We start from the raw sequence: 15,459 nt of genomic DNA, 5'->3' as shown, positions 1-15,459 counted from the left end.
TTTCTTTTTTTTTAAAAATTTTGCCCCAAAATTATTGTTTAAAAAGAAGAAAAATTTTTTTGAAAAAAAAAAAAAAAAAAAAAAAAAAAAAAAAAAAAATCAAGCTCCTCCACCTCCTCACAGAAATGCACCACTCTAGGTCAAAAACAACCAATCAGAGCAAGGAGGAAGGTCTTGTGTTTATGGGCTGCTTAATGTACTAGAACAACTCACCGTTGCAGGAAAACAGTTTATCTGTCATCACCAGCAGCCATGCCAACTAGCTTGAGAATACCTGCAAGCTCTATTGTGGTGAAGTAGCTGTAGCTTAGCAGACAGCAAGGGGGATGGTGTGATTGGTTATTTCTGACTGACCTGTCCATTTATGTAGTTAGCACTGGGGACATTGGGAGAAGTCAGAAGAGCTCAATTTTTTCATAGATTATATGTTTTGTACTACACTGTCACGACATGGTGACACTTTTAACAATGGAAAGAACATATTACACTCAAGTTACATATTGCAGATTCAGCGGTGAAACAAGTGGGAGATAAATCACTGAGAAATTTCAGTGGATGTACACATTGAATTGCAGCAAATGGTATGTAAACAGAAAACATAACCTAAAAAATAGAGTAGCTGGACACATTGGTGGCTCTATTCTGCTGGTGATGGATGGCCCCACCAGCCCTTGTACTCAAACCGATCTCAAAACTTTAACTCAGTGGTTCTTAACCCCTAGGGTTCGATCGAACCCCAGGGGTTCGATGAGTCGGTCTCAGGGGTTCGGCGGAGCCTCTGCCGCGGAGGTAAAGACACACTGTGTAAAGTCGTGATGACACACCCCGTTTTACCATCACTTGCTCCAGAGGATCACGTTACATTGCTGAGCCAATCAGTGCTGCGGGAAGGAGTTCCACTCTCAGCATGGATTTGAACTTGTATCTTTAATAACTTCAGTAAAGCTCACCGTTTTTACCAAATTCTATAGTCTAAATCTGCTCCTTAGTCACATCTTTTCGGGGTTGGTACTGCCTCTAGTGGCGTGGGGGAGGTAATACAACTAATATAATTACATTAATAACGCAAATTATTTTCTGTGTCGGGGGAGTGGGGTGGTAAGGGGAGGTGTTCAGTGAATGCGCATATGAAACTGGGGGGTTCGGTACCTCAAAAAAGGTTAAGAACCACTGCTTTAACTTAACAGTTAAAAGAAAGAGAATGCCATCTTACCACCAGGACATGTTCTAGCAGTCCCAAATATCCTGAAGCACATTCGTTACCATAGCGTAAAGCACGCATCTGGACGTCCTTGCTGACCTCTGGGTGGTAGGCAGCTTCCTGAAAAACAAAAGAGGAACATGCATTTCATTTCCATTATTGAGAACCACACCAGGGCACAATTGCTCTTCACAATGTTGGCCAAAAAGCACCACAAAGCATTTATGCTTATGGCACCCAAAGAGCTAGCAACAACCCTGGCTACACCTCCTCAATAGCTAACAGATCCCTCCAACACATGGTAGACATAGGTGTCAAGACAGGGTGCAAAGGTCAGAGTGTGAAAACAAACATGACAAAGAAAGAAGATGTACGTGACATTAAATGCAGCATGGCTGTTGATGCCAGATAGACAGGTCTGAGCATTTCAAAAACTGCTGATCTGATGGGTTTTGTAATCCTTTTGTGTTTACAAATAATGTTCCAAAAAAAAAAAAAAAAAAAAAAAAAAAAAAATCCAATGGATTACATTGGACTTTTTACAACCAAGATATATAAAATATATTCCAATCTTGAAGGAGGAAACTGGAAATTGTGGAATGGAAAATCTGCATTATGGATGTGCAGCTGCAGCAATTGTGTGATGTCATAATGTACATATTGACCAACATTTGGGAGACGTTTTTTTATTCCATGTTAAATTCAAGTCCTGAAGAATGAGGGTAGTTTTGAAGGCAACATGGAGCCCAACATATGCAAATAAATATCTGTTGTACCTTGCAGGAGTGCAGCATGTCAGCAATAGCTCGTCTGCTGAGGTTAGCAGTGGCGATGATGTCCTCCTGGCGACATGAGTTCCCCGCAGCCACTGCCTTCGCTGTTGCCACAGTGATTCCTTTTGTCATACGAATAAACTCCTCTGGCGTGGTCGTTTTTGGTGGGGGATCAGAACTACAGAACACCTGTGTGCCAACAACATAATTAGATAGTGACTATATAACTCATCAACAATTATTTGTGCATGTATTTTACTCAAACAGAAATTTTTAATCCATCCCAGCTGAAAGCAAGGTTATGTATGGCCACCAATCATGCAGAACCAAATATGTGGAGATTTACAGTCAGCTCCTGCTTGATGTGTTCAATAGTGGCCTCTAAGGCTCTGGTTCCCTTGGTGGCTTCATCCTCCACTGCCTTGACAGTCTTCAGCAGAGATGTCACATTGGTCACCATCACCTGCAGAAGGAAAGTCCAGTTTAATTGACACAAATCAGGCTGATCTCAACGTTCTTCAATGTAAAACAATACAGCGGGGCTGTCGCAGTGCATTTTATCACCTTCAACAGAGACTGGATGCAGCTGCTGAAGTACGTTAAAACAGAACACATTACTCTTGACTTATGAATATTAGGCTCCCAGCAGTTCTTATGCTTTTGGTAAATTTTCTAACACATTTCAGTGTGTTGTTCTGCAGGCAACTAATTAACCACAGCAAAAGCATCTGCATTCATAGTTCAATTAGCATTTATAAAAACAGTTCAGATACACATTAAAGTATTTCTAGACATAATAAGTTTGTATCTTACCAGCCTCAGGCTGGAAATTAAATCCTGATCTGCTGTTTGAGACTGAATTTAAAAGATGTTTAAATAACATCAGAAGTGTTTTTGTATAAACTGTTTATGAAATTTACCTTAAAGTCTGTAGAGTGATGCACTATAGTGAATTACAGTTATGCAATACCAATAGATATTTGTCTGCTTGAATGCAATATGTGGTCTGGTGGTATATTCCAAGTGTTCTGCATATTTCTTCTGAATGGCCTGTGCAGTAACACTGCCGTTTCTAGGCTTACTGTATACCTTTATGTTTATTCTGTGGTTGTTCTTCAGTCCGATGCAACATTCAATACAAAGTTACACTAGTGCAAAGCTACATAATTATAATGTTGGCTCAATATAGATGTGGCATTTAACAAGAAAGACATAGTGTGGATCACAGTTCTACTGCAGAAAACAGATTGATAGTCAAATGTAGTGGTGGCCTTTGAATATTACCTTAGCAGAACTCTTAAGCTGGAGCATGCTGGGGTCATCATGAGGTTTACCTGCAGCTGCCTTAGTGGCACTAATTAGGTTACCCAGAGCTTTGGCTACATCCTTCACTGCATTGATCAAGACCACCTGAAGAGAACAAAGTACATTAGAGAGCGGCATATAATCAGCCTTTGTCTCCACACACCCAGTTTCTCAGAAAGTTATTTTCTGAAGATGAACATCTTATCTGCATGATTTATACATATTTTGTCCCATTCTTTTTATTGTTTCTTTGTTTTAATGAAGCATTGACCAGCTTTACAGAACATGGATTAAGTGCCTGAGAATTATACATGGTCTTGTCCCAACACACGTTATGGTTTCAAATGTCTTTAAAAAATGTGATTTGACTGAACACATCTTTCAGATGTGATGCAACTTTCTAAATATCACTACACAATATCTATAAGGGCTCCCTTTATTTATTTATTTTTTGTCACTGATGTTAATCACCTCTTAGGACAGTTACTAATGAAAGTCAGTAAAAATAACTTTGCATCCAGATGATTGCGCAACAAACTCCTACAAACGTCGTCACCATCAGTATAAACAAATATACAAATGCATAAAACAATTAAAACATATACATAAAACAAATGAACAACTGGGTTCCAACCATGAGCAAAATACTCAATGACAAAATTACTTAGCATTAAAGTTTATATATGGAATTTGACAACTAATCTGAAATGTTGTATATATTCTATTTTTTATTTCCTTGTTTATCAATTTTAGCTGCAAATTTAGGTTATTCAGACATAACCTAAATTTAATATCTGACAGGGGGACAAACAATGGAAACCTGCCTTGGCTGTAGTTGGGTGGATTTATATTTGTGTTGTTCAAAAAGGATCATTAATACAAAATGCTCCTCTTCTGAAAAGAAACTAAATGAAATTTAAATCCATCTGTTCCTAACAGCAGATTTTTCCAAAGAGAGTACTTTAGAAAACAAGCTTTCCAAAATATATTTGAAATGCTCTGCAAAGCCTACTTGAGTCTCGGGGTCTTCAGAACCCAGGCTGGCTGCTCCCAGTTTGACCACATCAGCCAGTTTGGTTATGGTGGAAACTGAAGACTGGGCAGCCTGAGCCAGTTTCTCCTGACTGGCTCCCGCACCAGACACCAGCAGCTTCGTGTCCTCTACTAAGGCCTTTGCTGTCTTCAGAATGCATTCTCTGAAAAACAACCAAAGTTATGAATTAAATCACCATGGCAACATAACTACCTCCAATTTTAGACAGATTTCTCTTGTTGAACAAGATGAAGCAATGCTATGATTATTATACTCATTCAAGGGGCAGTAATGTGTGTTATCCAGGCACATAGTGCCATTTCAAAGAAGAAATCAAGTAACTACTCTACCTTCAGTAACTACTCTACCTTCAGTTGTTAAAAAAATGCTATGAATATATAATATAAGACATGACTTAAAAGAAATTGTAAGTAATTTAACACCTTGAGATTGGGAGAGTTGCAAGAGAGGGCTACTCTGTGAGGTGGAAGCATAAGGGAGGAGCTGGTTAAAAGGGCAAGTGCAAAAACATCAATAATCTGGACCTGGTTCGGATTAAACTATGACCTTCAACGTTAACGTATGTAATTAAACTAAAAAGTTTAATGCCTTAATATTACATACTGCAGATGACTTATTTGGACCCAGAAACCTCTCTCCCTTTGATGGTTACCTAGTTGCATTGCTGACAGCATAGGCTCTTTCTTATGTTTTTGTCTGAGCGCACAAGACAGCGCTGCTGTCAGAGTCACAAATGCAGATGAAAAGATGAGCGAGGAGAGTCAGACAGACTGGTGTGCTCAGTGGCACATTTTGCTGTACAATACACCACGATGAATGTTTGGATAAAACCAAGGCAGTATGCAACTTACTTACTACAGTGACGAATTATCTCTCCATCGAAGCACAACCAGTTTCTTAATTATGTTTGAAACAAAATAACTTCTTTTAGACTGTCATGAATATAAAAACCTGGAAAACTAAAATGTTCAGTTTGAGACAACAAAGGATTTTCTTGAACATTTTTAGGACAATATGCATTTTTATGTTTCATACATACAAAATTAAGTGTGGTGATCAATAGTGATTAATCACAGTGCTTGTGTGATTATCAAGATATGAATTTTATGGGATATTGCACATCCCTACACTCCAGGCATATATTTGATGAGAGAATAACTTCATGATATAATGCAAACCTCAAAAAAGTTGATTGTAATACTGCCCCTTTAAAGAATAACAAACAAAAAGCACACTTTGTGTTAATAAGCAAAAACTGTCCAGAATTTTTTTTTTTTTAAATATTGAATAAATTTACATGTGCATCCAATATGACTTTACAGAGCTATGCCAGTGGGTGGAGCACATATTATGAAAAAACTTAATAAATGTGCTAATACAATCCATTTGTAATAATTTACTCCCATAATTGTCATTAAAGTACTAAATGAGTTCTTGTGAGTTAGATATAAAAACTGAAGTTTATGCTATAATTGTGTAAACATTATGCTGAGCAGAACCTGCTGAGGTTTGGGATCAAGCAGAACAGTTAATGGTCTGTTCTTCTACAGCAATTTATCTAGTCAAGAGGAAATTTTGCATGAATGGCAGGGAGAAATGTAGACAGTTTTAGGTTCATTGTTCCGTTTCCCCAAATATTTGTATTGACCATTAGTTTTTAGCATAACAGAAAAAATACAAATTATATATTTTAATTTTCAAAACGGGTGTTGGGTAGTTAATTGAATTCCTTAAATAGAATGAAGATTTTGTCAAACTATCGAATTATGTTCCTACAAAGTGGTTCCAGTTACAGACAAACAATTATTACTGACTACTTTTACTAACAAAGGGTAAAAACAGAACAGAAAAGTAATCATGCACTGAACATCAGCTTATCTGGCATTTAAAGTGCAGTGTCTAATACAGCTGCAGGTCTTGACGTACACATATATTTATAGCCTGTTTAGGTGAGGTTGGAATCTGATGTTTAACAACGTTTTTATCCATGCAGGAAGCAGCAATGTTTTTCAGGCCCAGCAGCAAGATAAACCTTCCATTTTCAGCTTTCACTGGTACTGTGGCCATATCTGCAACCAATTTAAGGAAAAACCATGGCCGTTCTAGGCGAGTTATTGGTATAGTTTTTATCATATTCAATTTATTCTTAAGAGAATTAAAACTTTTAAATAATATATGATAAGCATCATCAGAGCTACTGGCAAAATGATTCATGACATACACCAAGTAAGAGGGTCCTAAATGAGAACCTGGTACCTGTGGTCAGCGAACGTTTCAGCATTCTCTCTATTAAGGGTACCAGCAGTGGCAAACATAATGGTTGTGTCGAGATCTGCAATGATTCCAGAAACAGCACTTGCAGCTGTAATACAGGCTTGGGTGCCACGGTTACCAGCTTGAAGGGATGCCAACACATGAGAGACCTAGCACAAAAAATACAAAGGGACATATTTGAGAGTTCGTGTCAGAGCACTTTTCCACTAGCCCGCCTCTAACCAGTTCGGTCCCAGTCGGTCCAAACCAGAGTCATTTTCCATTAGCAAATCCGGTGCTGCTCTGCCCAGCTGTTCTCATGTATTGATGTAGTACTAGCCACACCGAGCTGAGTACAGCACCAAACCAATTTGAGTTGGTTTGGTCTGATGACCTCACATCAAACTCCAAAACAACATTATAGTTTAGCTGTGAGACGGCAGACATGTTGTTTGCTATCAGAGAGCTGCTCAGTCTGGAGGAACATTTATGAATTTAATCACAGCCAGAGCCAGGAACACATGCAGAAAGTTTTGGAATGACTGTGATTTAACAGCGCCATAGCAGCTTGTCTCTCTGAAGAACAGGCAGCAATAAAAAAAGAGAGAAACGTTGCTGTGGTCAGTTCTGTCAGAGCTGTAATTTTGCACTGGTAATCAAAAAAAAAAAAAAAAAAATCAAATCAACTTTATTTCTATAGCACATTTCAAAAAACCGCTAGGGCAGCCAAAGTGATTTACATTAAAACGGAAATACGTAAGAAACATGAAAATAAAAATGCTTAAATTACAACTACAAATCACAAACAAAAAAAGACATCAATATGTTAATAAATCTCTGACCTTCTCTGAGACTTTGCGGGCACTTTCAATTAGTTCTTTCTTAGTAAATGTGTCATTGGGGCTGCACTGCAGAGCTCCAGCTTTGGTAACCAGACCTGTGCAGGTGAAGCCCAGCTCTCCCACTTGCTTCTTAATGTGAGAACCAATCTGGAAAAATAAAACAGTAGAAGAAAGAAATAAAATACATGAAACATATAAAAATGAACAACATGCTAGTAAGCAGAAGTATTTATTCACTTCATCATTCTCTGCAGTGAGTGCTGCATATTTGGCCTCATTTGCTAGATTTCCAAAATTATTGGTCAACTGGTTGGCCAGTCCTCCAAGGTCATCTGGGTTGGTGTTGGACTTGGTCACCTGAAGAGAAATGAGAAAATATTACAGTTTGTGAATTCAGTCGCAATGAGGTGTTCAGAAAACTGAACAGCTGTCTGAGGAAAGCTCTATGCGACAGTTTCATGAAGGCACTGAACCATTAACAGAAAAACCTAATTAGATTTCTGAGAAATACTAAAACTTTGTCAGATAACAGATTTCTTACCATCTCCTGTACAGTAACAGCAATGGCCTTGGCCGTCTTCACCATGGTGGTCTGGTAATCTACAAAGGTGCCATCTGGTTCATCTGCAGGCCCGTCTTCCATTTTATTGATGGCATCGTTGATGGAATCCACCATGCCACCCACAGCACCTGCTGCACTGGCTGCCTCAGCCAGCGTGGCCCCCAGGTCATCTACTGCTTCTTTCATCATCTGCACCGAATCCTCCAGAGCATTCTGCATATGTGCTGCCTGCAACAAAGAAAAATAGACAAGTGGGTAAGGCTGACAGCTCAGGATCACAGAGATATGGAATATTTGTTTTCAAAAGAAGATTTTTTTTCCCCCCCAGGCTTTCAACTAAAGTTATCCTGATTGGGATCAAGTGTGGATCAGTGCATTTCTTAAAATACACCCAATATATCAAATGATCTACTAAAAAGATAGGTAACTCCTAATAAGGGTTTTTCTTTATCAAAGAAAAACTGAAAACTGATTGGATATAGTCAATTAATTGAATAGTAATTATTTTATTATGCTACAACAAACAACAACAAACAAAGGGAGATGTTGCATTTCAGATTTTGGAATATTTAAAAATTTAACAAGATTTGTTCAAAAAGATGGAAAAAAGAACTAATTTGTTTTTGCCAGTACATTTTGTCAGGCCTTCTTAGAAGGAAACTCCTCTAAAATTATAAGCTGTCACAATCATTTTTTTACATGATTCTGAATTGCATGGTGTCTGTAAGGATACAACATTTAAACACAACACATCACGTTTTGTGAACAAGGACATGAGAAGTACAGTTAAAGATCCAGAGTACTTAGTTCATTCAGTACCTTGGGATTTCCTCCAGCCTCCTTGGCGGTATAGAGCATCTGCAGCGCTGACTCTGCCAAGGTCTTGGTCTGATCTAAGACAGCCATCTGCTGCTGGCTGCTTAGGATCTTGGATGCTGTGCCAATGGCAGCCATGATCAAGGGTTCAAAGTAGCTGGCCATCTGAGAAACCTGGGAGAAACAGTTCCAGGAAGAAGAGGCACATGATCAGCCTTCCAATGCACCACCATTTGATGAGCACCATGTACTGATCTGAATTGAGAAGCCAATTTCTGATTTTTAGAAAGAATATTCTAAAACAATATAGGGGCAGTATTTAAAACATTGCTTTTTGCCAAGTATTTATTAGGGGTGCACCAATCTATCGGCCAGCAAATTTATTGGTGCCGATTTCCTTAATGTTGGGAGATCTTTGATCGACTGATCATGTGAAGCCGATCTTATCCACCGATCTCTTCCATCTCAGCAAAGACTAAAAATTAGTCACTGTCCACTTCTGCTCTGCAGTGAGAGGTTTGACTGACAGACCAGACCAGTTTACTGCCTGTACATTTGCAGTAAACAATACTGACCCCACTGTTGACAACTCAGCAACTTTGTTGCTATATTTAACATTTCAGACAAAAAAATTGCCAAAATCTGAATCAGCAGATCAGACTTTTTAAATCGGGCACTGGCCAGAAAACGGCAGTAAACGCAGCGCTAGTATTTACATTAGGAGACATCAAGTCATTTTGTAAGAGAAGTCACAGATGGCTATCTAAATCTCCATGTTGAACAGTGTGTGTGAGGGCAGATGTGTTTGTAGTTGTGCTTACCTTGTGTCCCAGCTGGGAGGCCTCCGATCGAGCCGCCACTGCCACAGGATCAATCAGGTTACTGATCTCATGAACTGAAGCAGCCATCTGTTCATGAAGAGTCTATAGTACAAGGCAGCAGAACATTAGGAAAGTCATTCACTTCTAGATGCAGAAGCTGATCAAAAACTGTCCGGTAAGGTCATTTCATTGTAATCTTTATAATGAAAAGCAATTTGTCAAAAAAATAAATAAAAATGGTGCTGATATATATTATAGCTCAACATTTTATAGGTTTTGAAAACTCATAGTTTTTGGATTACTACCCAAAGTTCCTATAAGGTGGTAAAAATGAGCACCTAGTAATCTTAACAAGCCTCCCCTTACATCGCTTGAAAAATTAATGATTCGGAATAAATCATTAAAGGGCAATATTTCAGACTTTTATAATGTGTTGATCTCTAACTCATTAGAGAACTCAAATAATCAGCTTATAAACTGGAATATGGACCTATCATCAAATATCAGTAAACAGGATTGGGAAAGGGCTTGCAATAAAACCCACACAATGACTATAAATAGCCGTCTTACAATTCTACAATTTAAATGGCCAGTGCGTATTTATGTTACGCCTGTGCATTTAAATAAATACAATAATAACATCCCAGATCTTTGCGTAAAGTGTAATTCTAAAGGGACTCTCATACATGTTGGAATGCAGACAAATCAATGCGTTTTGGACAGAGGCGAAAGACATAACTGAAAAAATTCTCTCAAAGCAAATGTCACTGGATCCTAAATTGTTCCTTTTAGAAATCAGTATACTTTTATAGATATAAGCTCATTATCTGCAAAAAAATTTATTGCTTTGGCTTGGAAAAATGTCAACAGACCTAGTGCCACTCAGTGGTTAAAGCAGATGTATTCTAATTTGCTACTAGAAAAAATAACATATTAGGAAATCCAAACAGTATCTTTTTGAGTGGATTTGGGGTCCTTTCATTAATTTTAATAAGGACTTAAACTTGTCAGAGGGTTTATTTGAGTTTTGATTTGCTGGAACCTGCAGTGTGCCATGCTGAATAGACGCGTACAATTATATCTAACCTGGTTGTAATTTGCTTGAATACCCCTGTTTTTGAGAAGCTGTTTTTGTTCCTATCCTATGCCTGTCATTTTTTCTTCTTTCTTTCTTTCTTTCTTTGTTTTTCATTTCTCTGATATGAGAAAGAATAATTACTGTCATGTAATAACTACAAAGAAAATGTGTTCAGATAGTTACATGATTGTTTTTCCAAAGTGGAAAATCTCAATAAAAATATTTTGGTAAAAAACAAAATGAGCCCCACTCATTTTCTATTAAATTTAATGGAAACATCTGCTTCCCTTCAACTGTGACTGTCAGTTGAAGGGAAGCAGATGGATATATTCTGAATACCACTTACAATATATTAATTGTTACACCTCAAGAAGACTTTTAAACTTTCTCCTCTCTCTCCCTTTCCAGGACAAAGCCACTGCAGAGGTTACTGCTGTGATTAACTGCTACCATGGCATGACCCCTGTGCACCATTTTCCATTTCCACAGATAGTGATCTGTGGGAAGTAGTGTGCTGACTTCCAGTATTATTGTGTTTCTGGTTCGTTCTCCCAATCCCCAGCAGTATATGAAGTATGTTAAATTGACAGCATTTTGAAAATGTTTAATAAGTAAAAAGACATATATAATAATAATAGTGGTAAACATGCTGTAAAACACAATAAATCTAACAAAGCACAATTACTAGTGCAAATAAAGTGAATAACTTAAGAAAATAATTTTCTTCCCAACAGTAAAAGTGCACAAAAAAGAGAGGAACTATCAAAGCAAAAGCTTCCCTCTTTTTGGATTATGTCAATGTGTTCCCATCTGTATTGAATAATCTTTACAATAGTGCTTCACAGAACACACTCAAACCAGTGTCTAAAATAAATCATTAATAAAATCTAAGATAAATATGAAAAATACAAATTTGAAAGGCAAGGTTTGTAACAAGAAAATATGACAGCACTCAGTTAACAAAATAACAACTTTGTTTAATCAGAAATAACTTTTTCTTGTCAACTTTTAAAGCTCATTATGAACCACAGAGGAGGAAAAGTAGCATTTAGAGCCGTCTTTACCTCCATAGAGATGTCGTCTCGGGGTGTTAATTGTTGGCTTATTGCAGCCAGAGAGGCCTGGTCAACCTCACGGATGCAACCGTTCAACACCTCTATAGCGTCATCACATTCTCTCTGGCCTGGAGCCTTTTCTCTGCACACATAGGGCGGGAGGAAAGGAGTGATGAGAGCATAATGAGCAGCTACTCTGATATACTTCTAGTTAACCTAATTGCTAAGGAGTGATAGCTTTAGTTCAGAAATGTAATTTGTAAACATATACAAACCAAAACTGGTAACAATAGTTACCAAATCTAGGATTAAAGTCTTGATATAGAGAGACATATTGTTTAATATGATGTCATAAATCTACAATAATAAACTGAAGCAATGTTGTAAAGAAGAGTTGGACCAAATTTCTCACCAACACAGAGAGACTGATGGGCAGAAGACACATGCTTTAAATGTTTGCTGATAAAAGTCGTTTCAGCAGGCTGCTAAATCTGTGTTGATGTACTATTTACTGAATAATAGTGACAGACAGTATTGCTGTGTTCTTCTTTTAGAGTTGTGTTTACCACATGTGAAATACAACTCAATGTCTATGTCAACTATTTAGTTATGGTAATTAATGTTATGGTAACATTAATAATAAAGTGAATAAATAAAAATAAAATAAATAAATAAATGCACTGTGTAAATGAACCTAAGCCTCTATAAATAAATATTGTAATCCAACAATATGCTTCTTTAAGATGCTTCATCATTCAATATTGCAGCATATATTACATTGTTCATGTAATATTATTCTGCGTTATAGTTTAAAAATTGATGCTGAAAATCTGTTTCATCAAAAGGAGATGGGAAGCAACAGCAGTCAGACTGAAGCATACCTCATGTTCGTGATGAGCTTCTTAATGGAGTCAGACACGGTCCTTGAGTGTCCCGCCAGCACCGACCACTTAGGGGGGTCTTTGGGGTTGACCGCCAGGGACCGGGCGGTCTGGATCAGGCCCGTCGAGCTCTCCAGCATCATCTGTGCTGCTGTTAAAATTGGCTCCATGGCTGCGTGCCCCTGAAGAGTTTGGATTAAACTAATTTTTAAATGACTCCAGAACATTTGGCACAGCTTCTGTTTTACTGTGATATATGTGTTATCAATGGCTAAAAGCTGCAAGTTTACTCCTCTGCTATTCCAGCCTCCTGTCTCTTCCTGTAACGGAGGATATTTGCCTCTCTGGAATTATTAAGACTTATATCCCCTTTTATAAATTTGCTTTTTTTCTGCTTAGTTTTATTAAACATGACTTTAGTGTTTAGTCAGCAGAGACAGCATCTGCAAATGTTGTTCATCTGTTTTCCTGGAGTTTTTAAATGTATTCCTCATTACTGTCAAGTTGTTAGCATCCAAAAAGTTATTGCAATGTCAATGTAAGAGTCACTGTTTTGTTTTTGAAAGGTGAAAATAAGGATCACACAGCTGAACAGGTTGCTCAAAAATGTTCAGTACCCAATACAGTTTGCCCTCCTTTCAGCATCAGCCTTCCAACTCTGGTTCAAGCAGCATGTTGAGCAATCATAATAAACATTCTTGTTTAAGCATTCATGCTTAAACAAGAATGACAGTTTTAATGCTTCAAATGGAACAAAAGAATTTGCTGGTGCATCATCAGTTTCTATTTTAGTGATGTATTCTTACATGTTTGAAGGATAAATGAGATGTTTCACTTGTATCATCACGAGAAAAGAAAATTATCCACTTTTAGGTTTCTCAAGAAAACATTTTAATAACAGTGAAAAAACAATAGGCACAGGTTTGTTGGTTATTAAATTAGAGCAGAGGATACTGTCAACTAGTGGACAAGTGAAATAGCTCATAATCCAAATCAAATGTAATCACAATAACACTGTGTGTTGCCTTATTAAGAAAGAAGTATACAGTTGAAAGGTTAGGAGAGGACTAACCTCAGGACTGATATGAGCAGGAATGCTGGCGAACTCTGGGTTTGAGGCGAAGGCAGTCAGGTTGTCTACAGCTTCTATCAAAGGGCCAGTAGCAGCCTTGCACTTCTCTCTGTTCTCCTGATTAAAGGCTCCATCTAAAGCCTGCAAAAGAGACATCAATCAAAAGTTTCCAAAAGACTACAATTCTAGAGCCTAGTTGGACATCTGAGCTGCATTTTGCTGAGAGATGACTGTTGCTTAGTTATGGGCCCCTCTGAACTAATTCCCAACAATCAGTGTTCTTGGGAGCTCATTTTTAAACTCTTAAGTATTTTTCTACTTGATGTGCTGCAAATTTCAAGCGTTAAAATCCAAACAGGACTGAGCTCAGCAATCAGTATACACAAACAAGCAAGATGTTTGTAAATAAAGTGAGAGATTTTGTCATATTACTGTTCATAAAGTGAAAAAGTACAAACCTTTATAGATTTCACCAGGTTGGCAGTGGTGTTGGCCACTTCTTTGGCTGACTGGACAAACTGTCTCTTGGCAACAGGGTTAGGTGTTTTGGAAGAGGCCAGGCGGCAGGCATTGCACAGAGCTGAAGTGTGTTTGGCAACAATGGTCGCTGCAGAAAGCACCTGAGCAGAGAGTAAGTGAGCAATTCATCACATGAAGGATCACTCAAAAAGAAACCAAAACCAGCTTAAGCAATGTGTTAACCACAAACCTGAGACTGGGTGCAGGCTGGATCCACCAGGTTCTGGCAGGCCATCTGGATAGCCTGGTTAGCCCGTGCAAACTGAGTGGGATCCACAAGACCTTTCTGACCGGCTACGCTGTTAGGGTCTGACACTCCCACCAAATAAGCTGCCTAGACACACCAGCAGGTGATTGGTCACAACTCTCAACGGTAATAAACAGATAGTATTTATTTATTTTTGGTTCTAGCGGCCTTTATTTGATAGTTAATTGACAGGAAATGAGAGAAGGGGCAAGACATGCAGCAAAGGTCGCCAAAGCCTGGAATCGAACCTGCGACAGCTGCGTCGAGGACTAAGGCCTCCATATGTGGGCCATGCTCAACACTTGCGCCACCACAGCACACCCATAAACAAATAGTATTATACAGAAAGCATGTTACCTGTGCAGCTGCTTCAGTGAGACCACACAATGCTTTGGATCCAGCACTGACTGAGTCTCCAAACTCAGGCAGGTTAGAATTCTTGGCATTGTGTGAAATGCCTGCCATGGACTCACCAAGAACCTGTCCAGAACAAACAGTCAATCAGCCGTGCCACCTAGAGAGCTTTCGTGTTTTTACTACTAGTGTTTCAGTGACAGTACAGTGCATCATTTTAAGGCTATGGCTTATTTTCAACCTCAACAATTTAGTCTGTAAGAGAAACCTTGAAGAAAGAAAATTAAATAGGGTAAGAAAAGCAGCCGAGTGTGTGATGTACCTTAGAATTCTCCATGACGCTGTCAATGCACTCAAAGAACGACTGCTCATTCACTGCCTCTGTGGGGTTCTCCAGCATCCCTTTCACTGACTGCACACAGAGACCAAACTATTGCAAACTATGTTTCTATTACTATTGATGGCACACCAAGTCTAATGGACTGGAAATCGGTATCAAAGTTTTAAAAAATGACTGCTTCAGGACATCGCTATATTAAACCAAATATAGAGACCAAATTATACATACATACATACATGCATATATATATATATATATATATATATATATATATATATATATATAT

At 38.2% G+C, this 15,459-nt stretch overlaps 1 protein-coding gene across 1 annotated transcript in view; it reads right to left on the bottom strand.

The window, feature by feature from the left end:
- Window positions 1–15,459, bottom strand: part of LOC106940722 (talin-1-like) — a gene marked incomplete at its 5' end in the record, with an annotated part of 41,198 nt that overhangs the window by 19,260 nt on the left and 6,479 nt on the right. Inside the window, 18 exons of the mRNA XM_015023530.1 lie at window positions 1,214–1,321; window positions 1,978–2,163; window positions 2,321–2,437; window positions 3,259–3,384; window positions 4,292–4,475; window positions 6,590–6,756; window positions 7,429–7,575; window positions 7,666–7,785; window positions 7,970–8,218; window positions 8,810–8,980; window positions 9,628–9,729; window positions 11,770–11,902; window positions 12,642–12,823; window positions 13,714–13,854; window positions 14,172–14,333; window positions 14,423–14,566; window positions 14,837–14,959; window positions 15,156–15,245. Of these exons, the coding sequence (XP_014879016.1) occupies window positions 1,214–1,321; window positions 1,978–2,163; window positions 2,321–2,437; window positions 3,259–3,384; window positions 4,292–4,475; window positions 6,590–6,756; window positions 7,429–7,575; window positions 7,666–7,785; window positions 7,970–8,218; window positions 8,810–8,980; window positions 9,628–9,729; window positions 11,770–11,902; window positions 12,642–12,823; window positions 13,714–13,854; window positions 14,172–14,333; window positions 14,423–14,566; window positions 14,837–14,959; window positions 15,156–15,245 (2,652 nt within the window). The remainder of the gene's footprint in view (window positions 1–1,213; window positions 1,322–1,977; window positions 2,164–2,320; window positions 2,438–3,258; window positions 3,385–4,291; window positions 4,476–6,589; window positions 6,757–7,428; window positions 7,576–7,665; window positions 7,786–7,969; window positions 8,219–8,809; window positions 8,981–9,627; window positions 9,730–11,769; window positions 11,903–12,641; window positions 12,824–13,713; window positions 13,855–14,171; window positions 14,334–14,422; window positions 14,567–14,836; window positions 14,960–15,155; window positions 15,246–15,459) is intronic.

The sequence above is a fragment of the Poecilia latipinna genome, unplaced genomic scaffold (genome assembly GCF_001443285.1).
Source record: "Poecilia latipinna isolate Pla-1442-1.1 unplaced genomic scaffold, P_latipinna-1.0 Scaffold3336, whole genome shotgun sequence".
NCBI lineage: Eukaryota > Metazoa > Chordata > Actinopteri > Cyprinodontiformes > Poeciliidae > Poecilia > Poecilia latipinna.
The sequence above is the reverse complement of the archived record's forward strand: the minus strand, read 5'-3'. Positions and strand labels throughout refer to the sequence as shown.